Here is a 26,555-nt window from a genome sequence, read left to right as displayed (position 1 = left end):
TCGTGCGTGTTTGTCTCAGTGAGCGTAGGATGGGTACTCACATGTGCAGTGCAGTCTGGGCCTTGGCTGCCTCCTGTTTGGTGCTGTATCGGATCAGGGCAGTGCCCTGGGTTAGGTTCAGATGGAATGTCAGCAGTGGGCCATGCTGCATGCAGATGGTTCTCAACGTTGACCCATCAATCTAAGGAGTAATGATATTCATGAGTTAAAAACTGGAGGTAGGGTGTGAACAGAAGTCAAATGGCCTTTCTTGTATATGAGGAGGAGAAGGGCTTCTGGTTTGTAAATAATGATATCGGCACTAAGTAAGTCTTGGACAAAGGAAGGAAGGACTCAAAGCAGGAAAGAGTGCACTCAATAGAGGTCTTAAAGGCAAATTTTAAGTTAATTCAAAGCACGGGCTGAGATCTAATGTGCCCATACTACAAAAAGAAAGTTTGCAAAAACACAGCTCAAGACAAATCCTATGATTCGACCTGTAGTCTGTTTTTAAGAGGTAAACACATGAATGCGTGTTGACTTGTGAGAGCCTTTAGAAAGCAGAAACAGGATGGCGCCCGAACAGGAACTTAAGACAAGTTCTCGACCTCATTAGTAACGTCGTATTTGAACTATTCTCCACTCCCCTGGTTAATAATCTCACAGAGAGCTAAAGGAGGACACAAGAAAAGCACTGCTAACCTCCTTGACGGTTTAGTGGTTTTTAAATTTTTTTTTAAATTTATTTATTTTGAGAGAGAGAGAGAGAGAGAGAGACAGACAGACAGACAGAGAGTGGGAGAGGGGCAGAGAGGGAGAGAGGGAGAGAGAGAGAATCCCAAGCAGGCCCCATGCTGTTAGCACGGAGTCCAACGTGGGACTCGAACCCACACACCATGAGATCATGACCTGAGCTGAAGTCGGACACTTAACCGACTGAGCCACCCAGGCGTCCCCACACCCTGATGAGAATGTTGCTGGCTGACCTAGCTCACAGACAACACCAGTGTCCTTGGACTCCCACGCTGCCCATCTCAGGACGAGCCTTTGTGCCTGCTTCTCTGTGAACCCTGCCACCCTCAGCCTCATGTTGGCCAGACTCTCCAGATGTTCACCGTTTACAGACAGTTTCTCTCACTCTGGACTCGGATGAACAGATGCACTTATTCACTCTGATGAATTTACTTGTATTGAGATCTTAACTAGGTTTAGACAGGCTGCTCAGTCCAACATTAAGTTCATTTCTTTGGAAGGGAAACAGATTACTATCAGAACAGCCTCAGAAACTGTGCTACCGGCGGTGGCAGTGGAAACATTGTGTGGTTTCACTATGGAAACCCCGCAGGATGGAAACCAGCAGCATCACCACAGTTCTTTACAGAAAATGGAAATCAACTCTATGAGCATGTCCGTGTGGGCCACAAGTGACCTTTCAGGACAGATGCCCTCTAAACAGATTTTAGGTGATGAAAAGTACATTTATCCAGGTTCCAAAGATTTGCCCATATAACCGTTTTCTAAGCTACCATCGGGATTAGTCTATTAGGTACTTGAGTTTTAAAATTCATCAGTTCTTTCTTATATGAGCACAGTTAACCCCCAGATTCACATTATGTATATACACACATGAACTTACTATTTTTCATAGGATAAAACAGAAGCGAACAGCAGGCTAGCTTGTCCAAGTTCCTTTCAACACAGCGTAGACTTTACGGCCTCTCTCGTCCTCACCATATACCCACCACACTGTGTGACAACTTTAGAACGTTGTCATGTTCTAATGAGGCATATACAGATTTGAGTATGGTCGTATAAAATTTTTACACTTCAGTTGATTCGTAGCTAATAACCCACCTGGGGCTTTAAGCCGAGTAAGAGCCAACCCAGACTCTTCTTCATGTTAACTGTATTTATGAAACTGCCTTTCTCAACATGTACCCTAAATACAAACCCTGGACTCACTCCCCACAAACAGGTTCCACAAACAGGTTCACTGGGCAGGTAAATTTAGGAGAAGCTGTATTTCTCCACAGAGGATAATACATGTTAGCATATTAAAGAGTCTAATAAGTCTCACAGTGAAGAAACCCGCTTAATTTTGTTTAATCAAGTACATGTTCCAAACATATTAGGCCAGAGACCTATTAATATCCCATGGGAACACTCTAGAAAATGCTAGCTAGCTTACTAAAGTGCGCATGAATCCAGTTATGAATTAAATGCTAGACAATTCCTTCTATGTGTCAAAGGGAGGGAGGCATAATTGACTCCTTTTAACAAGGTGTTGTAAAGGTTGTGCTGTCAAGTCCAAATGAAGGTCACAGGCTCAGTTTCAATGGGTTCACTTAATCTCATTTGCGTGTTCAACATAATACTGCCGCAAGTATGTCAGTTATCAAGCAAACAAGGTGACAGACTGGCTTGGGGCAAATGAAACCCATCACTGTAAAAACAACCTAGAGGGCATGTTCTGAAGAGAGCAAATTAGTAATGCCATCTACAAAGAAGAGAATAACAGATGGAAAATTGAAAGCACCCATGTGGCATTTAAGCTATGAAATTGACAGATTTCTTCTACTGCAGAGATGGATGGTTAATTATTTATGAAGCATAAAGATGTTTGATATTGAGCCCCAAGCCTTGTTGGGCCAACAATCCCCGCTCAGGAATAGGCTTCGAGCCTCGGGTGGGGAGGCCCACCCCTGCATGCTGGACCTCTGAGTAGCAAGCAGGAAATTAATGAGCTTTGTTATTATTTGGCAACATTTCACACCTGAGTTTCCCTTTCTTAACACAATCAAATCCTGTCTCGAAAATCACAAGGAAGCATGGTTACCTGTGGAGTGAGATTGTGAAGAACCAGCCAGTAACTGGGACGAACTGAACCACCATCACTCCAAGTAGAGGCTGTAAGTAACCAGAAGAAAAAATTAGGAAGAGCAGTAAAAAAATTCAGAAAGCCATGAGTGAGAAAACGTTTTCACATAGGCCCCGTGTGTCTTCTCTCCTTTTATAAACGGTCTTCTATTTTACACGTCCCTCTAACCGCATTCATCCTGTCACTTAATGGTCAGTTTCTCTTCCCCTAGACCTTGTAACCCTGTGCACTCTCACACCTCATTTGTAAGGCCACATTTCCCTCCTAATGTTCTCACGCTGCTGTGTGTCGTTTTTACTTCATCTGTCCCTTGCGAGTTCTTGGCTACCTCTGCCCTAGACCGAACTGCAACTTTCCACTCCAGAGATACTCTTTCCTCTACCAGACAACCGTGATTTCCTCTCTTGTGAAGACTTCATGTCTTTTTTGGTGTTAACATAAGCCCCTTGTGTTTGAACAATGATGCTCCTTTAGGCGAGTCCTTGTCACCTGAGGCAAGCCGTGAGTCCTGTGTCCCCCAACCCCTGACCGATCGGGGTGCTGTGCTGCTCCAGGGAGATGATGGTTTGGGGTTGGTCAGACCAGGAGGTGGGCGGGGCAGCGGTGTAGTGTTCCTTGAGGAAATATGGTTTTTCCACATCTTGTTGGAGAGATGAGTGGGGTTGTGTCCTATGGGATCTGGGGACCATGTTGATTTGTAATCAGGGAACTTTGCTATAAAGAAGACAAAATTAAGGAAGGAGTAAGGTTAAATAGATCACTTTTGTCAATCTACATAAATTTTGTGTATACATATAAATAGTATTCTAAAAATAGTAAGTACACATCTTGAGACTAGCAATACAAAATAACACTAAATATAAAATTTTCAATGACTATTATTCTGAATCAACAACACATGAACTGAAGATTTAATGATAACTAATTCTCTACTACTTTCTTAGCCAAACAAGCCTGAAAAGGAAGATTCATTCAAGGGAAGTTTTCTTAAAACCATTAGTCTTACGTAAAGATATAGTAGAATGTGAACCTTAGCAAAACTATCCTATAAATACTCACTGGCTGAATGGGAAGTACATTAGAAACTTCTAATTTTGATTGTGATTAAGCTATCAATATTCAAACAGATTTTTTTTTTAATTTTTTATTTTTAAGTAATGTCTACACCAAACATGATGCTTAAACTTACAACCCTGAGATCAAGAGTCACATGTTCTACTGTCTGAGCCAGCCAGGTGTCCCAATATTCAAACAGATTTTGAAAAAAAAAAAAAAAAAAAATCAACAAATATTTGCTAAGGGCTTATTATATTTTAAATCAGTGCTGTGGGTAATATAAAGTTATTCTTAAGAACTTCAAATTCACATGAGAAGACGGAACAGGTGAATAGCAGAATTGGTAGCTGGAGGTATCATCACATATGTTCAATGCACAGAGGAGAAAACACTGTTATGTCATCATCAAAGGCATGGCAAAGACAGGTCTGGAAGGATTTTACGAACGGATGGGCTTGGAGTGCTTGGGTGGCTTAGTTGGTTAAGTGTCCAGCTTTTGATTTCAGCTCAGGTCATGATCTCATGGTTTGTGGGACTGAGCCCTGTAACAGACTCTCTGCTGACAGCACGGATCCTGTTTGGGATTCTCTCTCTCCCTCCTTCTCTTACTCTCTGCCCCTTCCCTGCTTGTGCTCTCAATCTCACTCTAAAAAATAAACAGTTAAAAACAAACAAACAAACAAAAAAATGGATGGGCTTAGAGAGACAGGAGAATATAGATGAATATCCTTTAAACTCTATCTGTACCAAATGTATTTTTCTTCAGTTTTGGCTGAACACCATTTCACAAGGCCAGAGAGGTACAGAAGGCCAGAAAGGTAGGGTGAAGGCTGATGAGGATGCTACCAGGAGTTCTTGCACTAGATTTGGTACGTAGTATTTAAACCTGGGTCTCAGCCTGGGTGACAGCAAGTAGGATGGAGAATGGGTAGGAGATATGGCTGCAGAATACACTCCCTGGGAGACACCCTCACCACTTGGACTCAGGCAGCAAGTGAGAAAAATCAGGAGACTTTGTGACCCACTGATGCTGGAAGCGTCATTAAAACAAACACAAAAACTTAGTTAAGGAGGAAAGACGATGTAGGGGAGGGGCAGAGATGTACATTCAGTTTAGACAAGTCTGGGGTGACTCTTGGGTCATCTCTCAGATGAACATCCAACTGTAGACAAAAGATTTTTATCTGGTTCAACCGGAGATATGGGCAGTTACTGGAATAAAAGAGTTGAGTGAAAATATCAGTTTTTACATGTAAAGAAAAAAAGCCCCCAAAAGAATAATGTAGGGTAGTGGTTAGAAACACGGATTTTTGAGTTGGCTCCTTTACATATGCACACAGACCTGAGGCAAATTACATCAGCTCTTTGTTGTCGTTGTTGTTTTGAGAGAGTGAGAGAGCATGTGCCAACAGGGTAAGGGGGCGAAGAGAGAATCCCAAGCAGGCTCCACGCTTCAGCACAGAGCCAGACACGGGGCTCGATCCCACAAACTGTGAGATCATGAACTGAGAGGAAACCAAGAGTCGGATGCTTTATTATATCCATTAAGATATAAAAGTCAGATGGTTTTACTATATCCATTAAGTTTTCATTCCCTATCGTCTTAGAAAAAAAAAATATATAAGGAACTCAACAAATGTTGGTAGAATTAATTAAGGGCCTCTTTTTTATTTTGCCTTTGGCCATCTGCCTGTAGCCTTTGTCTATAAGTGGAAAGAATTTTTTTTTTTTTTTAAGGAAAGCAAACTAGAACTGGTTGCCTTAGGAACAACTTGGTAAACGTCCCTGGTTCTCCTCATGGGCCATGACTCCTTTGGCAAACTGGTTAAAGAAAAACGCTTGTGGCACAAAGATCTGACCCCTGTCCTCTCAATGCTCACAAGCTCCTTGCAATGATGTCACCATCTGCCTTGTCCTAAAGCTACATGTCTCATCCTGTCTCTGTGTGACCGGAAGCTCCTTGAGAACATGGCCAGTACAAGAGGTGTGCTTCCATTTATGCTGCCCTCGCTATTCAACTTTCATTGTATTCTGTAAGAAATAAATGCCCATTTCTTTTGTAAAAGGGAATCTGATGGAAAAGTGCAAGCCAAAGGGGAACGAACAGGTCATACTTGTACCTGAAGTGCTATGAACGTTGGTAAAGGAGTTGTCAGAGGCACTGTAGGGCCAGGCACCAGGTGAAGGCAGCGAGGTGTTGAGGGAAGAATTAGACCCTTTTGGGGACACAGGAGGAACAAGATGGAGATCTTGAGACAGATGTCAGTATAACCAGTGCAACCTTAGGTATTTTATTTACCCTTCCATGGAAGGTTAAAATATATCTTAAACAAACAAACTGAAAAGCTACATATTTTTATGTTTTTTGGTTAAATTATTAGATTAGCAGGTGCCAGTGAAGCCACAGATTGACAAATATGAAATGCCGGGTTTTGAATGAACACCGAGGATACCTCGCTCATTTACCTGTGGTGTTATCCCGCAGAAGTTGGTGGTCAGTATCTACAATGGGAGATGTGGCTGTACCCCCCAGCACACTTCCTGGGGTGACATAGGGGTCAGATTCAGGGTCAATGTTTTGGATACCTTTCCATGGCACTCCTGGTTGGAATTCTGAAACAAGGAGAACCAATATTAGAGGTAGGAGGATGTTAAAAAAAAATGTTAAAATCAAGTTAGTTTTTGATACAAGAAATAGATCTGTGAAAGAATACTGAATCTATTTTATTGCAAACAGTTATCGTAAAATTAAAAATCACACTCTCAACCCCAACATATACTGTGCTAGCAGCACTTCTGTGTTACCAAGCTTGTCGACCTTCTCGGTGTCTCTGGGGCTGTGAGCCAGAGCTCATTAGTGCCTAGCCTGGTCACTTTTCTTCCTACTTCCAGGGCAGTTCGGCCCGAGAGCAGTGAAACCGGGAGTAAGTAACCTGGTGCTGATGAGAACTGTCCAGGTATCTCGGACACAAACCGGGAGAAAATCTGCGTTGGAAGTAAGTGACTTCTCCCACTTATCTCACCGGAAATTGGCTCAGATGAACAAAAGAAAATACACTATAAATGACCATGACTTCGTGGAACATCCAGGGAGAAAGAGCAGGAATAATTTGGCTTATAGTGAGAAAGCCCAGAATATGTAGAAGTGTTTATAATTATTTTTATTAATATTTTTAATGTTTACTTATTTTTGAGAGAGAGAGAGAGAGAGAGAGAGAGAGAGAGAGAGAGAGAGAGAGACTGACCAAGCATGAGCGGGGGAGGGGAAAGAAAGAGGGAGACACAGAATCCAAAGCAGGCTCCAGGTTCTGAGCTGTCAGCACAGAGCCTGACGCGGGGCTCGAACCCACAAACTACAAGATCATGACCTGAGCCGAAGTCGGACGCTTAACCGACTGAGCCACCCAGGCGCTCCTATAATTTTTTTTATTGGTTAATTTAAATCATATTTAAAGTTGTTGGATGGGATTAACAAACTTTTGTTTTCCCAATCATGACGGAGAGCAATATAGTAGAATATACAAACAATAGGCATTATATGAGCCTTCTTCGGTGGAATGGAACTGCACATATTCCTACCACAAATATTCCAGTACAGAAAGAGGTTTAGATAGACATACACCAATTTTTAATTTTTGATTTACTAAATTAAAATTTTTTCTACAATGAAAACAGATGACTTAAATCAAGATAAAAACAGAAGGGAAAAAGTAACAAAATAGTCTCATTGTATCACTACTGCATATCTGGAACCTATCTGACGACAAATACTTGCTTAATGAATAAACGGGTCAATTAAATGGACATTTCAGAAGAACCCATGTTATGAGGCATCCTGTGCATGGATGAATCCCAAGTCTAGCTCCAGCATCACCTTCTTTGATCCCAGATTCCACTCCTCTGACTTCTTTCAGCTTATCTATATCTGTACAATATTTAGCACAGTTACTTGCGTTACAGGTGACCAGTGTCCACACCTTATCTTCCTGACTGAACTCTATGGAGCAGAGACCCCATCTAATGTGAATTTACTATCTTCCCACAACATAGCACATACCTTCCTTTTATCAGACAATAATTACTGAATGAAAAAATAAAGTGCCTGAGTAACTGGCAAAAGCAATCTGTTCAGAGCCTGAAATTAAGAATTGAAGACAAACGATACACAGAAAAAACATTTCCTGGACAATACCTGGAGGCCAACTGGCATTGCTGGATTTACTTCCGATTTTATTTGTCGGTGGAGATTTGGCAGGTAACCAGCTATCACCAGCAGGACCCGTATGGCCACCCAGCGTGTCACTCGGGATGATATCAAACTGGTTGTATGGTGACCCTCCTCGAGTCTTACCAGGGGCCACTATAGCGCCTGAGGAGAGAGAGGAAATTGATTCACACCCAGCAAAAACAGTATTCTGACTATGCAGTTAAAAAAAAGTTCTGGAACAAGAGGTTGCCCTGGAGAGCCAGTATATAATCCATAAGTAGGATGGCTAGGAACAGTTCATTTCACCTTTCTGAGCTTCTCGGGTTCTCATTAAAGCACACTTATTCTTCAATTTTCCTTTCAGTTTTAAAAATTCCACGGGCTTAAGAAATTAACGAAACTCTGACCACCTACAAATCATACCATTATCCCCAGTTTCTATACTGATGACTCAAGAATCAGAAATAGGACAAACACTACACAAGCTGCAGTGCGTAAGAAGCGTTTTCACTACACTTGTCCTGACACCATTCACCCAAGTTCTTTGGAGCTGGTCAGACCTAGGTTAGCTAGAAGAAGCTGTGTAAATGGAGGGAGTTCACTGGAGAGAAAAGCATATGCGCTTGCTTTGAATTCCAAAGCAATGAGATGGAACCCCCGCCCAGGGTCTCTGCCAGCACAAGGTCAGCAGGGGACTCTGCAGCTCGGACACCCACGGCCCCACACACTAAGAACAGCCGATCCTTTGTAACTGCTTTCTTGAGAGCATTTCAGCAGTTCTGTCTGTGCCCTTTTTATGCATCTTATATGCTATGAGGCAGGAAAACAACCTTAAAAGCTTCAAATTCCCTTAACCTAACAAAAAATGAGCTTCACTTTAAATAAAATTCTTGGCCACCCTATTTATTTCTCAAATGAATTTCACATGCTGCACCATGTCACTTGATCTACCCTTAGGATGCTGTTTATAAACAGATAAAATTATTTCCAGGATGATGTATTAACATATTTGTATAAATACTGATTAAAATAATCTGCTTGGTTTGGCCCGGCAGGAGTATTATCAAAACCACCTTCCAAGCTCAGCAAAGAAGTCATTTGCTTTTCTGGAGCCACTGACAGAAATCTGACTCAAGGGCACGTTACAGTGAATAGTAGAAAATGAAGAGCTCGATTACCTTGGGGATTGCTAAGGAAATGGGGAAAACATTATCTATAAGCTCTGAAAAGGCAGGTGGATATTTTAGCTTCAAGATATCCTCTCACATGGCACTTGTATTTATTATCATGCACCTATCATGTCTTTGGGGACAAAGGGACCTGATGAATCATCAGCCTAAGGAAGCAGGGTAAGTCCCCAAAGCTGCAGATGCTGGGTTTGAATTATTCAGTCTAGAGACAGATTTTATAGTTTCAATAAATCATTCTTGATTTCATGGCATGAAATCAAATGATAATGCTTAGAGATAGCAGGGAAGAGCTCCATGGGGCCACTTTACCACCTCTGGGGCAGACACATTAAATAGTGGTTTACAAAGGAACCCTGAAAGTTTTCAGACTGATGGGGCTGAGGCCTGCCAGGGAACAGCAGCAAGACCAGCCCAACACCTGTTAATACTTGCCTCTCAAGGCTACAGGTGAGTCCAGGTGAATTACTGTCAAATGAAATAAACACTGAATGAAACAAAGGCCGAAGGAAGGTTCTAAGACCTTTTATTTGTTTTACAGGGAAATGGAGAAGTGCTTCCAGAGAACGATGGAGATGAAAGGACCCACAATTCACAACCAAAGCCCATGATGCCCTTAGCTGCTGCCTTGCGGACGCTGTAATTCACAGAGAACAAGAGAGTTTTGGGGAAAGTTCAAATTTCATGTACTCTTCTACTGGTCATCTTTTGGAGTTTAAAGGTTCAAATAATCAACATGATATGTGTTTGTTGTGATTTCTTAAACCTCAAAAAAATGGGTTCTGTTCTCTCAGCCAATATATTAGGGTTTTATCCTAATGGGTACTCAAGTTCACTGCTACTACTCTTAATCCTGTTACAGGTGGGAAATTTTGCATCCCTTAATTACAACTAGCATTTTAAGTTTTTCATAATTTGAAATACACGCAGCCCCAATCTTCCTCTCATAGGTGATCACAGGATTTGGGGGGGAAAAAAAAAATCAAGAGACAAAAAGCTAAAGATTTCAGCTTTAAAATAATTTGTAAGGCTATATTACAAGGCTTGCTAAGGGCTGAACACTTCCATCTCATAAAGCTTTGCTCACTCTTACCATTTTTGTGCATATTGGCTTCCTGTGTGGCTACAGAGGGCAGGCCCTCCATCATGGAGGTCCACTGTTTGAAGCGAGACTCTGTTCCAGCCTCCTTCCCGCCAACCATGCCATAGTCCATGCCGCCAGAGCTGAAGCCTAAAACAGAGAATCACATTTGACATCTTTCTATAAATTTCTAGCATCAGTAATCAAAAGATCTGAGGTAGAATCCATGAATAGCTTCCTTTGTCATTTAAAGACTAATTCACAAGAAGCTTCTTCACCGAGAAACAGATTTCGGGGTATCTGGGTGGCTCAGTCGGTTGAGCATCCAACTTGTCTCAGGTCACGATCTCACAGTTTGTAGCTTCAAGCCCCACATCAGGCTTTGCACAGATAGCACGGAACCTGCTTTGGATTCTGCGTCTTCTCATCTCTCTCTGCCCTTCCCCCGCTCTCTCTCATTAAAAAAAAGAAAAAGATTTTGATTCGAAATGTTTGTCATGGCTCTTGCTTACCAAAACAAAAACAAAAACAATAACTCTTTGTTAAGGTATGAAAATGTAGATGAAGGCCATCTAATTGAGGCCATCTCAGTGCACCTGTGTCTTTACTCATTTAGCTAACACTTGCACCGGGCAGATTCGTCAACTCAAACAGCAATCTCCACACAACAAACTAATATGGTATAACGACAGTCACGAGGTGTGGTGAGGCTGTCTGGGGGAGGAAAGGCTTTGCAGGAGGGACATTTGATGTAGGGCCTATGGCAGGTATAGAAGCCAAGGATACTAAGTACAAAGCTTTGATCGAAGACAATCAGGTGACATCAGGGAATGATGAGGAGCTCGGTGTCACTCGGATGCTCGGTAGAGGAGCGAGGCAGGGTGGCAGGAGATGGGAGAGAAACGAGGAGTTGTATTGTGTAGGGTCTTTATGTATCAGGCCAAGGATCTGGGGGCTTTTTTCTCCAAGACATAAAGAAGAAATATTTCTCCAAGAAATAAAGAAGGTTTTTAACAAGTGAGAGGAAGAGATAACTAAGTTTGTATTTTAGAAAAAGAACTGGCTGTGTAAGAATGGCGTACATGGAGGCCAAGGCAGAATGTAAGAGATCAATTTGAAAGAAATCTTTATGCAGTGCTGAAGCCTCCACAGCTCAAACTGGCAGTGACGGAGAGGTTCAGAGTTTACTTTGCCGCGAGCTCCACGAAAGCCTCCGGTGTCAGGCTTCTGGTGGGAGTGTGGGTGGGTAACGTCTTCCTGCTGCACAGGGCTGGACAGCTGAGGTCCAGCATGAGAGGCTTGCTGAAGGGGTCTCACGGGTCCCACCATCCACTGTGGGTCAGAACGTATTTCACATGAAAATAAAATAACACTGAAATAAACGAAACGGAGGAGGGGAAGAACGATGGGTAACCTAGTAAAAATGAGGATGGACCACGGGAGTGTGGAGAGCCACCCTGTGTAAAACGCTCGGGTGACCGCAGGAGTGAAAAGCTCATCTACTCTTAGTCAAGAAGATGTGTCATTCTGGCCAGGCCAGACTCCGTGCTATACCCACTTGACTCTGCAACCACCTGATGGTGCCTCAATGGCTCTGAAGTTCCACTCATCCAAACCCCATGAGGGCCCAGGTCACGTTTTCCCCCTATGCTTCTCTGAGTTGTCAGAGACAGTTTTAAAAAGGCAGAGTGAATCAAGCTCAAATAATTCCGAGCACCTTGTCCTACGTACAAAGCGTTGCTATTAATATAAAGAACACTGTTCATTCCCATTGCTTGTAAGCGACTTTACTAGTCCGTGTGATTACGTGGAGGGTGCGGGCAGGGAGCAGAAGTTCCGGAGGAAGCTGGAAATATTCCAAATTAAATGATTTTTTAAAAGAAGAGTGTATGGTATTTTCTTTTTTTCCTGCGTAGCTAGGATGAAACGAGACTGGAGGAACAAGGGTTTTTTTCTGACATAAGCTTCAATGGCCTAAGTGGGCCGCTCCTTGGGCAAGTAACACTCTACCTTCGACAGAGGAAACCAGCCCAGGGTGCTTGGATTCCAGGCTAAGCAAAAGCTTGGTTCTAATCATGGAGGAAGAGCTTTTGAGAGTAACCCAGGATTCTGGTGACGATGAGAAAGAAGGACATGAGGATTAATAAGAAGATAAAGAACTATTCCTTCTGTTTTACTTTTCTTTTTTTTTTTTTTTTTTTTAAATTTTAACGTTTATTTATTTTTGAGACAGAGAAAGAGAGAGCATGAACAGGGGAGGGGCAGAGAGAGAGGGAGACACAGAATCTGAAACGGGCTCCAGGCTCTGAGCAGTCAGCACAGAGCCCGACGCGGGGCTCGAACTCACACACCGTGAGATCGTGACCTGAGCCGAAGTCGGACGCTTAACCGACTGAGCCACCCAGGCGCCCCATGCTCTGCAATTTCTTTAGAGCTCACAGTGAACTAACGTTAATTTCAGCCGCTTAGAGTTCTTTTGTGACACACAAAGTGTAGAAAATTAGTAGGAGTTCTCCACCTTAGGAAGAGGGGACAGTTTGAGCAGTTCCATCTGAACCTCAAGTAAAGTGCACATCTTCCTCATTAGAACCTTGGGGATCAAACACCACGAAAACATGGCGGCATGACAACTGAATCACAAAGTTTGGTAAGCAAACACACAGAGGGGTGTGAAGAGAACAGGAGCTAAAACTGCCTTGAGAAGTTCATTCTCCAACCCCAAAACCAGGAGAGGAAGAGTCAATGTAAGGCTGTACGTAATTCTGTGTCTGCCTTCCATGTCCTGTAGTAACTGGCATGACTTGTAACCTCTATTTGTTTTTTTAAATTTTTAAAAAATGTTTATTTATTTTTGAGAGAGAAAGAGAGAGAGAGAGAGAGAGGGGGAGAGAGGGAGAGAGAGAGAGAGAATGAGCACGAGCGGGGGAGGAGCAGAGAGAGAGGGAGACACAGAATCCGAAGCAGGTTCCAGGCTCCGAGCTGTCAGCACAGAGCCCGAAGTGGGGCTCGAACCCACGAGCTGTGAGATCATGACCTGATCTGAAGTCAGACGCTCAAGCGACTGAGCCACCCAGGCACCCCCCCTAAGCTATTTGTAAGCCCAGACTTTTTGTACTTGCTATTTCATCAAAACCAAACTTCCTCAGTCCACCAAGTTGCCTCCCTGTAAGTCTCCAGCTCACCAACAGAGCCCGAACTCAAATCAAACAGTCTTTTAATTCAGTTCCGTGCACGCTTACAGAGAGCCTCATTTGTGCCAGGCTTTGGTAGGAGCAAAGGCATTAACAGAAATAAGACATGCCTCTTGCTCTCCCAAGGGACTCATCTCCCCGGTACATCATCCCTTTCGCCTCTCTTATCATTCCTACAAATCCAACCCTTGGCCTACCTTATCTGTCTTTGCCAGAATTGCTTTCTTTGCCACATACTCTAATTCCTGGTCTATATTCATCATTACCACATGGCTCAGTGCCACCTCCTTGAGGAAATTCTCTCAAGGTAACTTGTCCTTACCCAATCACTCCTTCACGCTCTTTGTCTGTATTAGTTCGTTTCTGCTAATTCTTTTATTATAGATTAGAAAACAAACTAGTGCTTTTATAATATTAAAATAAACTATAAAAGAATGTACCCAGAATTGTCCGTTTAACACATTCTCTTTTTAAATGTTTATTTATTTTTGAGAGAGAGAGAGAGAGAGCGCGTGAGCAGGGGAATGGCAGAGAAAGAGGGAGACAAAGGATCCAAAGCATGCTCTTTACTGTTAGTGAGGAGCCTGAGGCAGGGCTCGAACTCATGAACTTGAGATCATGACCTGAGCCAAAACCAGACGCTTAACCGACTGAGCCACCCAGGTACTCCGAGATTTTTTTATTTGTAAGTGATCCCTACACCCAACATAGAGCTTGAATGTATAACTCTGAGATGATGATCTACCAACTGAGCCAGCCAGGCACCCCCAAATTTTGATAAATTTTAAACACGAAAAGTTAAATTTTATTGGGAGTACATTTTCTAATAAGACAAGGGACTTTATTTCTCAATTGGTTCAGATACCTATGAATGAGTAGGTATGAGACTGCATTCATGCTCTTCCTATCTAAAAAATTCCTACAGACAAAAAGCACCAAAAAGTCTTATGTAAGTAATTAGATGAGAAAGAAGGAGTCTTGTTACAACATCACTTACTTCTTTGCATTCCTGTGGAGGGGATATTCCCTTCCCCCAGCTCAATACATGGATGCTACAACAACTTTAGATAAGTCATTATCCCCAGACAATTTGGTTAAGTATGTTTTCAATTCTGCTAAAAGCAGAGAATTAGAAACCATCTAATTAAAAAAAAACCAATTAGTTAAGGGTCAGTGAAGCAGTTATTAAAGTCATTCAACTTTTTAATTTTGGGAAAATATACCAAAAGTGGCTTTATTAGGACTAAGAGACTTTTATTCTTTTTTTTTTTAAATGTGTTTATTTTTGAGAGAAAGAGAGAGTGCAAGTTATCGAGGAACAGAGAGAGAGGGAGAGAGAGAAAGAGAATCCCATGAGGGGCAGAGAGAGGGGGGGGCACTATCATCGTGGAGCCTAATGTGGGGCTTGAACTCCTGAAAGGTGAGATCATGGCCCGAGCCGATGTCAGATGCTTAACTGACTGAGCCATCGAGGTACCCTGCTTTTAATTATTCTTGCTCCTTTTTAGCCTGCAGGTGTCTTTTTTAGTTTAATACTCGGCAGTATTGAACTGCAAATTGAACTAGGCAAATTGAAATATTACTCATTTCATTACATCTTTGCTATCTAATTTTTGAAAAAAATTTTAACTTCTCTGTATGCTTTAAATATATTTTCATCAAAATCTTAGTTATAAATTTAGTTTATTCAAGCCAGGCATTGAAAGTGGATTTACTTTCAGTCCCAAAATGTATTTTTCAATTAAAATAAAATGTCATAATATGAATTTAGGAACTTTTTTTTAAGGTTTGTTTATTTATTTTGACAGAGTGAGAACATGTGTGTGAATGGGGGAAGGGTAGAGAGAATGGGAGAGAGAGAGAGAAAATCCCAAGCACGGGGCTTGACCCCACAAACCATGAGATCATGACCTGAGCCAAAATCAAGATCTGGATGCTCAACTGACTGAACCACCCAGGTGCCCCTGAATTAAGGAAATTTTTAACTGTGGAAAAAACTGCAAAATGCATCTTAGAAGGCAGATTGTAACTGGCCAGATCACAGTTCACATGATAAAGACCTAATAAAAATTATCCCTTGTTAAATAAGTTATGAAATGTAAATAAACTAGTAAGTCAATGTTTTTTTTCTCCTTTGAATGACAGAGAGAGATAGAACACAAGCAGAGGAGGGGCAGAGAGAGAGGGAGACACAGAATCCGAAGCAGGTTCTAGGCTCCGAGCTGTCAGCATGGAGCCTGACACGGGGCTCGAACCCACGAACCGTGAGATCATGACCTGAGTTGAAGTTGGACACTTAACCGACTGAGCCAGGCGTCCCTCTCCTTACTGTAGATTCTAATGCACAGTTACATTTATAAGTTACTTTAAAACAGGAGTATGATAAAAAAACATGACATTTCTTCAGTAAGTGTATATAAGTGTATACTGAACTCTGGTCCTTCAGTCATCAGGAAGTTATGCCTCCAGTACAATAATCACAAATAACACCATTAAGCTAATAAGACATCATGATGTTTTCTATATATTTAAATAAATGAGAAGATACGCTGCTAAAAACTAAAAGATTCTCAGCTAACATATAATGTTACTACCCCCACCCCCAATAATTTTACTTCTTAATAAAAGACAGAAAATATTAAAGATGTTGTAAGAACTGTCACTGGAACATCATGATGTTAGGTTTTTAACAACTGACTGATTAATGAATACCCAGGCTAAAGGCAAGCACGTAAAAGGTTTATTCACAGGTTTTACCTGATAAATGGTGAAAAACATGTATTTAAGAGAGTCAGTGTCATTAACCTATGTTGCTCAAGCTCTTCAAAGGTACTTCTCTTTCCAGTTAAGACATGCTGTAGGGAACAAGTACCGAGAAGAGCCATGCACATTTAAACGCCTGAAAAAGCTGTCTGGGGCTTCCAGATGTTCACTTTGCTTTGTACCACTGGGCTCTACTTTGAGAACCACGTACTCTTTGACAAAAGGGGATGGAAGAAACAAAATTGCCCTGCTTTATTATCATATACAGTGTCTAAATTCACAACTCGAAGCACACCAAAACACCCAGGTTCTTATGTCAAGCTTTCACCTTAACAGAAAACAAGATTAAGAAGGTGAAGACTGGAAACACAGAGTTAATGACACCTTCATTAGTCATTATAGGAGGCTTTCCCCTTGCTTGGCACCCTGGATTTCTACATCCCAGACGGGCATGACTTTGTAAGATAGGAGACGGTGTAGAGTTCTGTGTTCTCTCATGTCAAGTGACGGTACAGGGGTTAGTCATGTATGTATGTATGTTTTTTTTAATTTTTAAAAATGTTTATTTATTTTTTATATTTTTATTTATTTTTGAGACAGAGAGACAGAGCATGAGCAGGGGAGGGGCAGAGAGAGAGGGAGACACAGAATCCGAAGCAGGCTCCAGGCTCTGAGCTGTCAGCACAGAGCCCGACGCGGGGCTTGAACCCACGGACCGCGAGATCATGACCTGAGCTGAAGTCGGACGCTTAACTGACTGAGCCACCCAGGCACCCCATGGTTATTTATTTTTGAGAGAGAGAGAGAGAGAGAGAGAGAGAGAGAGAGAGAGAGAGAGAGAGAGAGAGAGAGAGAGAGAGAGAGAGAGGGGGAGGGAGGGAGGGAGGGGGAGGGGGGGGGAGGGAGAGAGAGAATGAATGGAGGAGGGGCAGAGCAGAAGGAGACGCAGAATCTGAAGCAGAGTCCAGGCTCTGACAGAGCTGCCAACACAGAGCCCAATGTGGGGCTCAAACTCATGAGCAGTGAGATCATGACCTGAGCCAAAGTCAGAAGCTTAACCCACTGAGTCACCTAGGTGCCCCAAGAAAGATTATTTGAATTTAAGTCAGTTCTCAGGTATATCATTTTATTATTATTATTATTTTTAAAAAGTGTTTATTTATTTTGAGAGAGAGAAGATGAAGGACAGGGAGAGAGAGAGGGAGAAACCATCCCAGGCAGGCTCCACGCTGACAGCACAGAGCCCAGCATGGAGCTTGATCACACGAACTGAGAGATCATGACCTGAGCAGAGACCAAGAGTTGGATGCTTAACCGCCTGAGCCACCCAGGTGCCCCCTTAGGCAGAACATTTTAAAGACACAGTGTAGTTGGTGGAAGCTGGAAATTAATTCTGTTAAAACTATCCAAGACCAAGGAGCGCCCGGGTGGCTCAGTTGGTTGAACGGCTGACTCTTGATTTGGGCTCAGGTCATGATCTCATGGTTCATGGGTTTGAGTCCCACGTTAGGCTCTGAGCTGACGGCATGGAGCCCGCTTGGAATTCTCCCTCTCCCGCTCTCCATCTGCCCCTCCCCTGCTCACGTGTGCATGTGTGTTCGCTCTCAAAATAAATAAACACTTAAAACCCAAAACCACACAACTGGAATCCAGGATCAAGATATCCTTTAAGTCTTTGCTATTCTCTGAATGAGGACACCCCAGCAGGAAGTGAGCCCCCACCTCAGTGGGCATGTCACAGAGGTAGAGCAGAAAGCAGGGCCATGTGTCAGGGTCTCTTTGTCTCCTAGGAGCACGGATTTCAGGTCTCCCCAACTTTTATTTCTGAGTTTGCACAGAACAGTACCTTCTTTATCAAAATAGAATGTAAACTGTGCCATTCTGAGAAGAAACCTGCTGTGGTGTGTGGTACCTTTTTAATTTTTAAATTTTATTTTTAAGTCACTGTTGCCTCACTGATTGGATTCTGTTTACAACATGTTCCCCGGTTCTGAAAGAGCTATGATTTGCCTGCCAACAAATTCTTGATGAATGTCAAAGGTATAACCTTACTTGTGCTAATTCTATTTAAATCGGATGAAATACTAATATCAGAAGAATTTTATCAGTTCGCCTTATACGTTTAATTTTAGCTCCCCAGTTTTTCACGAGAAGGAAATTTTATCAGTAGAGCTAAACACCTCAACTCGGATGTATTTTAACAGGTTATAACTTCAGACACATGTATCACGCACAGCACGTACACACCCTTTAACTAGCTTTTAAAACTTCCTGGTGGTAGAACGCTGGACTGCCATTCATAAAGAGACCACTCTGGACCCAGAGAAGGTGGAGCCTAGCTCTACGATTTACTAATTGTGTGGTGAGCTCTGGGACACCGTCGAAACTCTAGGATATCATCTGTCAGGCAGGGATACGAATATTTATCTGCCTTGTGTGTTTGCTGTGAAAACAGAGGGTAAGGCAGGACCAAACCCTACCAGAGGTTCAGAACATGACTGGAAGATTTTTTTTTTTAAGGTGTTTTTCATTACTGAACAACTTACCAGAACCATATCCAGGTATTGGCCCTTTGGTTTGAAGGTCTGGGAGCCCCACATTCAGAGCGTTGGGTACCAGGCTGTCCAGATGCGGCTTGGGCCCAACGGGATGAGAGGGCGAGTGCTTCATGCCGGGCTGCCTCTGCTGCTGCTGCTGCTGCTGCTGCTGCTGCTGCTGCTGCTGCTGCTGGAGAGCGCTCACCATTCGAGCCAGCTGGAGGCCAGGAGGCCAGAGCGAGGGGGAAGCCGAGGGAAAACGGACACATGAGAAGCCAACACCCTGAGCCTCCTAGGAAAAGACTGCGGAGGATTCACGTTCTGCTGTCGGAGGTTAAGCAGAGATGCAGCCCTCACACAGAGCACCGAGGGACCCTTCCAATCCCACGTACCTGCTGCTCTTGCTGCTGGCGCACAGCCTGAGAAAGCTTCCTCTGGTTCTGTAGCAACTGCTGTTGTTGCTGCTGCTGCAGGAGAAGCTGACATGCCTACAAAACAGGGAAGGAGAGAGCGGAGCAAAGCTTCCTAAGCCGGACGTACGGACACACCCGAGGGGGTTGCGCATCTAAGGGCAGGTTGTGGAATCCAGTGGCCGGGAGGGAAGTACCACCAAGTTCCTGGTCTACTGGTCACATTTACCTCCAACTGAGCGGATACATTAACCCTTAAGGACGCATAAAACGAAGCGAATCAAAATTAAAGGAAAAAAACCCCTAAATAATCTTTTCTTTAGCTATAGGGGGAAAATCTGCTACTCACCAACTGAAACTGGGGAATTTGTGGAAGCTGGCTCAGCATGGCAATTTGTTGAGGAGATAACTGGGGCCCCACATTGAAAAGACCTGGATTCAGGCCACTGTTGGGAAACTGCTTGAGCATTGAGGCAGAAACCTAACAAGAAAAAAGAGGACTCTTTCAGAACTTACTAAAATAAAACTTTTTTTTTTCCTGTAAAAAGAATCTTAATAGGTCTAAAGCAAATGTCGATTGCTTTCCTTGAAAAATATCTGTAAAAAATACTAAATCATCCGGAGAAATACACCAAAATGTTAACGATGGTCATGACTGAGCAGTGAGATTATAAGGGCTTTTAGGGGCACCTCACTGGCTCAGTTGACAGAGCGTGTGACTCTTGATTTTGTAAGTTTAAGCCCTGCATTGGGTGTAGCGATTACTTAAAAATAAAATCTTAAAAAAAAAAAAAAAAAAAAAGCTTTTAAATTCTTTACAATAAAAATTATGAATTCATAATCAGGAAGGCTTCTGAGAGACAAAAAAAGTGTTTTTCTTTTAATTTTTTAATGTTCTATTTATATTTGAGAAAGAGACAGAGAAAGAGAGAGAGAGAGAGACAGAGCACGAGCGGGGCAGGGGCAGAGAAAGAGAGGGAGACACAGAATCCAAAGCAGGCTCCAGGCTCTGAGCTGTCAGCACAGAGCCTGATGCGGGGCTCGAACCCACAAACCATAGGATCATGACTCGAACCAAAGTCAGATGTTCAACCAACCGAGACACCCAGGTGCCCCCGAGACAAAACAGTTTTAATAACAATGTGACTTTTGCTTGAGAAATTGTTCCTGTAAATGGACCGTAAAACAAAATAGATCAAACTTCATAAAGCTACTAAATAAATGCCTAAAACAAGGTATTTCTGTTATACAAATAAGAAAAATATATTGACCTGTAAGTAAGAGACACTGGAGTTTCAATTCATGACGTCTCACACCAAACACTCAGAGTTGCAGAGCAAAAGGGCCTAGAAGGTCAAATGACCCAACTGGCTCCTTCTCCACGGTTTTCAGGAGTGAGTTGCGCTGGGCTACAGGAACCTCCAGACAGAGAAAAGCCTCCCTCCCATCTTTGGACTGCTCGTCTAAGATGTTTTCACGGAGCTGAAATGAGTTCCTTGCACTTTCATCCGCTGAGCCTACTGAATCAGCTGGTTCCGTGGGTGGCAAGCAGCACACTGGTCAAGAGTCTGCTTCGAGAGGCAGACTATACGGGCTGTCATTTTGGAGCTGTGTGACGCGGGGCAAGTTACTTACTGAGCCTTTCTAAGCCTTGTTTCCCCTCCAAAACTGAACAATAACTTTAGTGACGGAGGATTTTATGAGTTAATCCACATCAAAGGCTTAGAAATGCACTCCGTATATGCACAGGGATGGTTCCTCAAGTGTCTAGAGACAATTACAGTTTCTTGTGTCTCATCTTCAGGCTAAACATGCTCACTTCTTTCACGCGTATCTCATCCAATTTCTCAATGCAAAGCCCACAACAGAAAGCCATTTGCTAGAGTAGCTGAGGACTGAGTAGACCTGGCCATCATTAACCATTCTGTTGAAAGCCAGGCTTTCTACTAACAATGCCTGAGATCTCAGTTTCGCTGATGATCACAGCCTAACTCCCAACTCACATATTAAGCTTATTGTCAATTAAAATCTATAATATTTTAAAATAGGTGTTGCTCTCCTATGGAATATTTAAGCAGCTGGGTTGAACTGTATTAATATATGTTTTGATCTTAGGACCTTATCTTTATGTGCATAGCACATAGATGTTTGATAAATATCTACTAAATAAGTGAATATTATATTTCATTTAATTAACCAATTTTTTAAATGTTTATTTTTAAATTTATTTTGAGAGAGAGAGTATGAGAGGGGGAGAGGGGCAGGTGGAGAGACAGAGAGAATCCCAAGCAGGCCCCATGCTGTCAGTGCAGAGCCCATGAACCGTGAGATCATGACCTGAGCTGAAATCAAGAATCAGACGCTTAACCGACTGAGCCACCCAGGCACCCCACTAATTAATTTTTTAAAGATTTAACTTTTTAAAAAGTAATCTTTACACCCAATGTGGGGCTCGAACTCACAACCCAGAGACCAAGAGTTGCATGCTCCACTGACTGAGCCTGTCAGGTGCCCCATGAATAGTATATTTTAGTAACAGTCACACCACCAAATTCTTTTCTACCCTATTATTCCACTTATGTTCGGTTTGTGTTTCCCTATCTGGTCACTGATGGGAATGCTGAACTTGATAGAGCGGAGGATAATCTAGTAGCCTGTCCCTAAAAACTTCTTTCCAATCTGAGAGTGATCCAGCTGGGAAGAGTCAATCATTTACTAATTCACACAAGTGTTTTAGCATTTACTTTATATTTTTTCATCTTGTCTAAAACAAAGAGACAGCTTGTCAAATGGTTTGTCAAAATAGAGATTTCAACAATGTCATTCTTATCAAACAATATGTTAAACTAATCAATAAAATGAATTAAGACTTGTTAGCAAATTTATGATTCTTGATTTCCTATCATAGGTGCTCAAAAAGCCATCTTTTTGATAATCTAGTGTAGATTACCAAAGTCTAGTCTAGATTATTATTGCCTAGAATTGGCACCAGTTTATCAGTATTTAAACCACTTCCTTTACTGTTTCAAAAGTTGTTTAAAAAACTTCCCCATTCTCTTCACTTCCTTGGAGGGGAGGGGTGCCTCTTTCCTATTTCTACTCTGAGGCTCCACACAGAGGGACATCTACCTTGTTCTCTGGGCCTCCTGCCCTTTTTTCCTGGCAGCAAACCTATAGGGACGGTTGCCCCGTTCCAATTATTACTGGCTAAGTTTGTAATTCAGTATTAGGAAGCTCACATTCTCCAGGATCTGCATTCTCAGTGGTAAAGCAGATATTTTGGCCCCACATGCCTTCCTCTTGTCTTAAAAATTCAGGATTTGTGCAAGAAAGAAGAGCAGTCATTATTAAATTCCCCTTGAAGGTCCCCAGCATTCCTCAAAGATCACAGAAGGGCTCTGCGATTCCTTTCACAAACTGTTTCTCTGTTGTAGGATTTAATTTGTCTCAACCCTTTTGGTTGAACGACTTTATCCTCAACAGAGATGACAAAAGCGGTGCCAATTTTATTCTCACTTAATCTAACTTCATTTTCATTTAATCATTTAAAACATACACAAGTAGTCCAAAGCAGTGACTCTTTTTCCAGTCACTGATTTGCAGCAAACCGAATTCTGAAGACTCTTTCAATCTGCCTATTGTTTTGCAAGCCTCCACTTATTTTACGTTCTAATCCCCCAGCACAACTCTTACACATATCCATCCCTGCTTGCTACCCTTACTTTCCAGCTTTTGAAAATACCCCTTTAAAATCTGAGTCATCAGAAAGCTTTCATCAGAAGACCCACTGGCTGTTCCCACTGTATCTTTCTTTAGCATAACAGAGTTCAATGAACGCTTCTGAGTCACCGTCTCTGCCACATTCTCAAGAATACCTGCCTACCTTTCCTTTGATGCTTTCTAGTCTAGAAACAAGTTCAAGTCTCCTGTCCGGGGCTCACCAACTTTCTTCCAAGATCTCAGCCACTTTTCACCTAACCCATTAACACTATCATTTTGGGAAGTATTTTGGGTAAAAGTCACGGTTCTCCTAGCTGTTCCTCTATTCTCTAAGAGATGCTGAGTGTTGCCAACCAATGAGAACATTTGTTTGATTTTCTATTTTAACGGTTGGACCCCTAGCAAATGTGAGCTCAGGGTGAGCACACCACTGTACATTGTGCCTCTGCACCAGTGTTTTTTTTTAAACATTTATTTATTATTGAGAGACGGCAACATGAGCATGGCAGGGGCAGGGAGAGGGGAGACACAGAATCGGAAGCAGGCTCCTGGCTCTGAGCTGTCAGCACAGAGCCCGACGTGGGACTCGAACTCACACACCACAAGATCATGACCTGAGCTGAAGTCAGATGCTTAACCGACTGAGCCACCCAGGCGCCCCATCTCTGCACCAGTTTTATGGCCTGCGTGAGGGACTTGGTATTTTTTTTAAAATTTTTTTAAATGTTTACTTTTGACAGAGAGAGAGAGAGACAGACAGAGCATGAGCAGGGGAGGGGCAGAGAGAGAGGGAGACAGAATCAGAAGCAGGCTCCTGGCTCTGAGCTGTCAGCACAGAGCCCGACACGGGGCTCGAACTCACAGACGAGATCATGACCTGAGCCGAAGTCAAATGCTCAACCGACTGAGCCACCCAGATGCGCCGAGGGACTTGGTATTAAGAAAGAAAAAAAAAAGCCTGGGTGGCTCAGTCGGTTGAGTGTCGGACTTTGGCTAAGGTCATGATCTCATGGTTCGTGGGTTGGAGCCCCGCATCAGGTCCTGTGCTGACAGCTTAGAGCCTGGAGCCTGCCTCCAATTCTGTTTCTCCCTCTCTCTCTGCCCCTCCCCGACTCGCGCTCTGTCTCCGTCTCAAAAAAAAAAAAAAAAAAAAAACCTTAAAAAAAAAGGTAAAAAATTCAATAATCTTTAAGCATTGATTATAGGTTGAAATGATCATTTATATTGGCTTAAAGAATACGTACTATTAAATTTAATTTTACCTGCTTCTATTTATCTTTTTAAATGTGGCTACCAAAAATTTGAAATTACATTATGGGGTTTGTGTCATATTTCTATGGGACAGTGGTGCTCCGAGGCCATCAGCATTGTTTCTAATTTCCCTTCCAAAGGGAAAGGATTATTCTATGATTCATGGGAAATCTACTCTGCTTATTTTGTTTTCCAACCTGCTGGCCTCCAAAATAAATAGCTATTGTCTGAGCTCTTTCTTCCCACTTCTCGGCTCAGTTCTAAAAGCTCTACTGAACAAATCAGCTGGTCTCTTCATCGACCCATTTCTCTTCAGTATTGAGACAGTAGGACATCCTTTGCCAAGAGCCCATTCTTCCCACCCACCTCCCACATTCCTATCACTTGATATTAGCTACAGAAACTACCATTCGAAGTAAAACCTGCGTATGATCCAGCAGTACCCTAGGAAACAAATCCATCCTAGGAGACAAATATAGGAAAATTCACAGCAGCATTCCTCCTAATAGCAGAAACCTGGAAACTACCCAAATGTCTGCTGGTGGTGGAAAAGATAAATGATGGTATATTCACGTAACAGAGTACTATATGAATCATAACCGACCAAATCAACCTGGGGAAATCTCAGAAACAGTATCAAGTGAAAAAAAAGTCAGAGAAGGCTATATAAACTGCAAGTTTTTGTCACATCAAGTGCAAAAAAGGCAAAATGAAACTATATTGTTTAAAGACAGATAGGTACAGAAAGACTATAAAGAAATGCTAACACAGGGGCCTCTGGCTGGTTCAGTGGGTGGAGTGTGCTGGCTCTTGATCTTGGGGTTGTGGGTTCAAGTCCCAAGTTGGGTGTAGAGGTTACTTAAAAATAAAATATTAAAAAAAAAGAAAATAAAAGAAAGAAATGCTAACACAAGGTGTTTTTATACTTTAAATTTAATTTGAATGCCAGTATCTCATGTGTGCCATGAAGTGACAGTTATAACAACTATAAAGGTTATACTTTGAGGACTTCCTGTCTAGCTCTGCCCCATGTTTCCCTCCCCCAGACCGCACATGCACTGTCCTCCAATGAATACAAAAGGACCAGAGAGAAGCACCACTAGGCTCCTGGCAAATGGCTATTCATACCTGGGACTCAGAGTAATTAAAGTGCAGGTTGGCACATTCCCGTAGCAGGGAGTTAATTATTCTGGCTTAAAAGCCCTTCAACCTCCAGCTGGGCTGGAGAAAGGGAAGATCTAGTTGGAGTCAATATGGCATTTAACAAAGCACTGCAGGTGCAAAATGACAGCAGTTTAAAGCAAGACAAAAGCCTGGTAGAGTAGGTTACGTTCTGAATATTTGAGTAACAGGAGGAAAAAGGCAAGGCAGAAACCCAACGCCTGGAATATCTGTAACAAATCTTAAAGATGAGTTTCAGTGTCTTCTTCCCATGTTCACACTGAATACTGACTGCCCCTAAAGACAGTTAAAATGGATGTAAAAGTTGGTATTTTCAAAAACCATAAGTGTTCATGTACTTTGACCCATAAATTTCATCCTGGGCAACTAAATTTGGAAATAATGTGGGCAAAATATCTATGTATAAGGATCGCATATAAGATCTAAGTATATGAGTTTCTCTACTGCATTATTTAGAACAGTGAAAAATTAGAAATAATTTACTATCCAATAATAGGCAAAGAGAATGTCCCAGGAAATCAAAGTAAGTTTACCTGATGGAACATTATGCCTTCTTCATTAAGAACAATCAACAGGAAAACTATGTAGTAACAGGAAAATACTATGTATGACCCAAAGTTAACACAAACAGTAGGATATAGTGACCATGGCTGTCATGATGTGGAAAGTGTGTCTGGATACGAAAAGTCTGAGTAGGGGATTTTGTAAAAATAATCCCTGTCTTTGCATCTGCGTTGGGGGTTTCTGGAAGAAATTTTTTCTCCATTATCCAAACTTTCAGTGTGGTTATTATATTGCCTCTACTTTAAAAAAAAAAAAAAAAAAAAGCTATCCAGCTCCTTTGTTTTTTAAAATATGGAAATGTTAGGGAAAAAAACCTGAAAAATTTGAAGTTTTCATTGTTTAATATTCTGCCCCCATTATGCATCAAATAATGTTAACCACGTTTTGCTAAACAAATCCCAAAAATGTAGAACACAAATACTTTTCTTTTCCATGCACAGCAGATACTTTGGTCATAAAGAGATTGGCAGCCTATAAGTCTCTCAGACTAAGTTCTTTTCCTAACAATATTCTACTTTCTGAATCATTCTGAAATGCGTCTTCCCATGA

At 42.2% G+C, this 26,555-nt stretch overlaps 1 protein-coding gene across 14 annotated transcripts in view; it reads right to left on the bottom strand.

Moving 5' to 3' along the window:
• The window catches only part of TNRC6B (trinucleotide repeat containing adaptor 6B), a 247,560-nt gene that overhangs the window by 6,302 nt on the left and 214,703 nt on the right, over nucleotides 1–26,555 (bottom strand). For 13 of the 14 annotated variants that reach the window (XM_042993339.1, XM_042993345.1, XM_042993333.1 and 10 more), the window contains 10 exons: nucleotides 19,639–19,770; nucleotides 19,272–19,367; nucleotides 18,889–19,096; nucleotides 10,401–10,538; nucleotides 8,106–8,282; nucleotides 6,380–6,526; nucleotides 6,034–6,129; nucleotides 3,347–3,571; nucleotides 2,816–2,886; nucleotides 42–181 (listed from right to left, as the gene is read on the bottom strand). In XM_042993339.1, coding sequence (XP_042849273.1) covers nucleotides 42–181; nucleotides 2,816–2,886; nucleotides 3,347–3,571; nucleotides 6,034–6,129; nucleotides 6,380–6,526; nucleotides 8,106–8,282; nucleotides 10,401–10,538; nucleotides 18,889–19,096; nucleotides 19,272–19,367; nucleotides 19,639–19,770 — 1,430 coding nt within the window. The remainder of the gene's footprint in view (nucleotides 1–41; nucleotides 182–2,815; nucleotides 2,887–3,346; nucleotides 3,572–6,033; nucleotides 6,130–6,379; nucleotides 6,527–8,105; nucleotides 8,283–10,400; nucleotides 10,539–18,888; nucleotides 19,097–19,271; nucleotides 19,368–19,638; nucleotides 19,771–26,555) is intronic. The other variant, XM_042993336.1, reaches the window with a different exon arrangement.

The sequence above is a fragment of the Panthera tigris genome, chromosome B4 (assembly GCF_018350195.1).
Source record: "Panthera tigris isolate Pti1 chromosome B4, P.tigris_Pti1_mat1.1, whole genome shotgun sequence".
Taxonomy (NCBI): Eukaryota; Metazoa; Chordata; class Mammalia; order Carnivora; family Felidae; genus Panthera; species Panthera tigris.
Note: the sequence above shows the minus strand (reverse complement) of the source record. Positions and strands in the feature narration are given on the sequence as shown.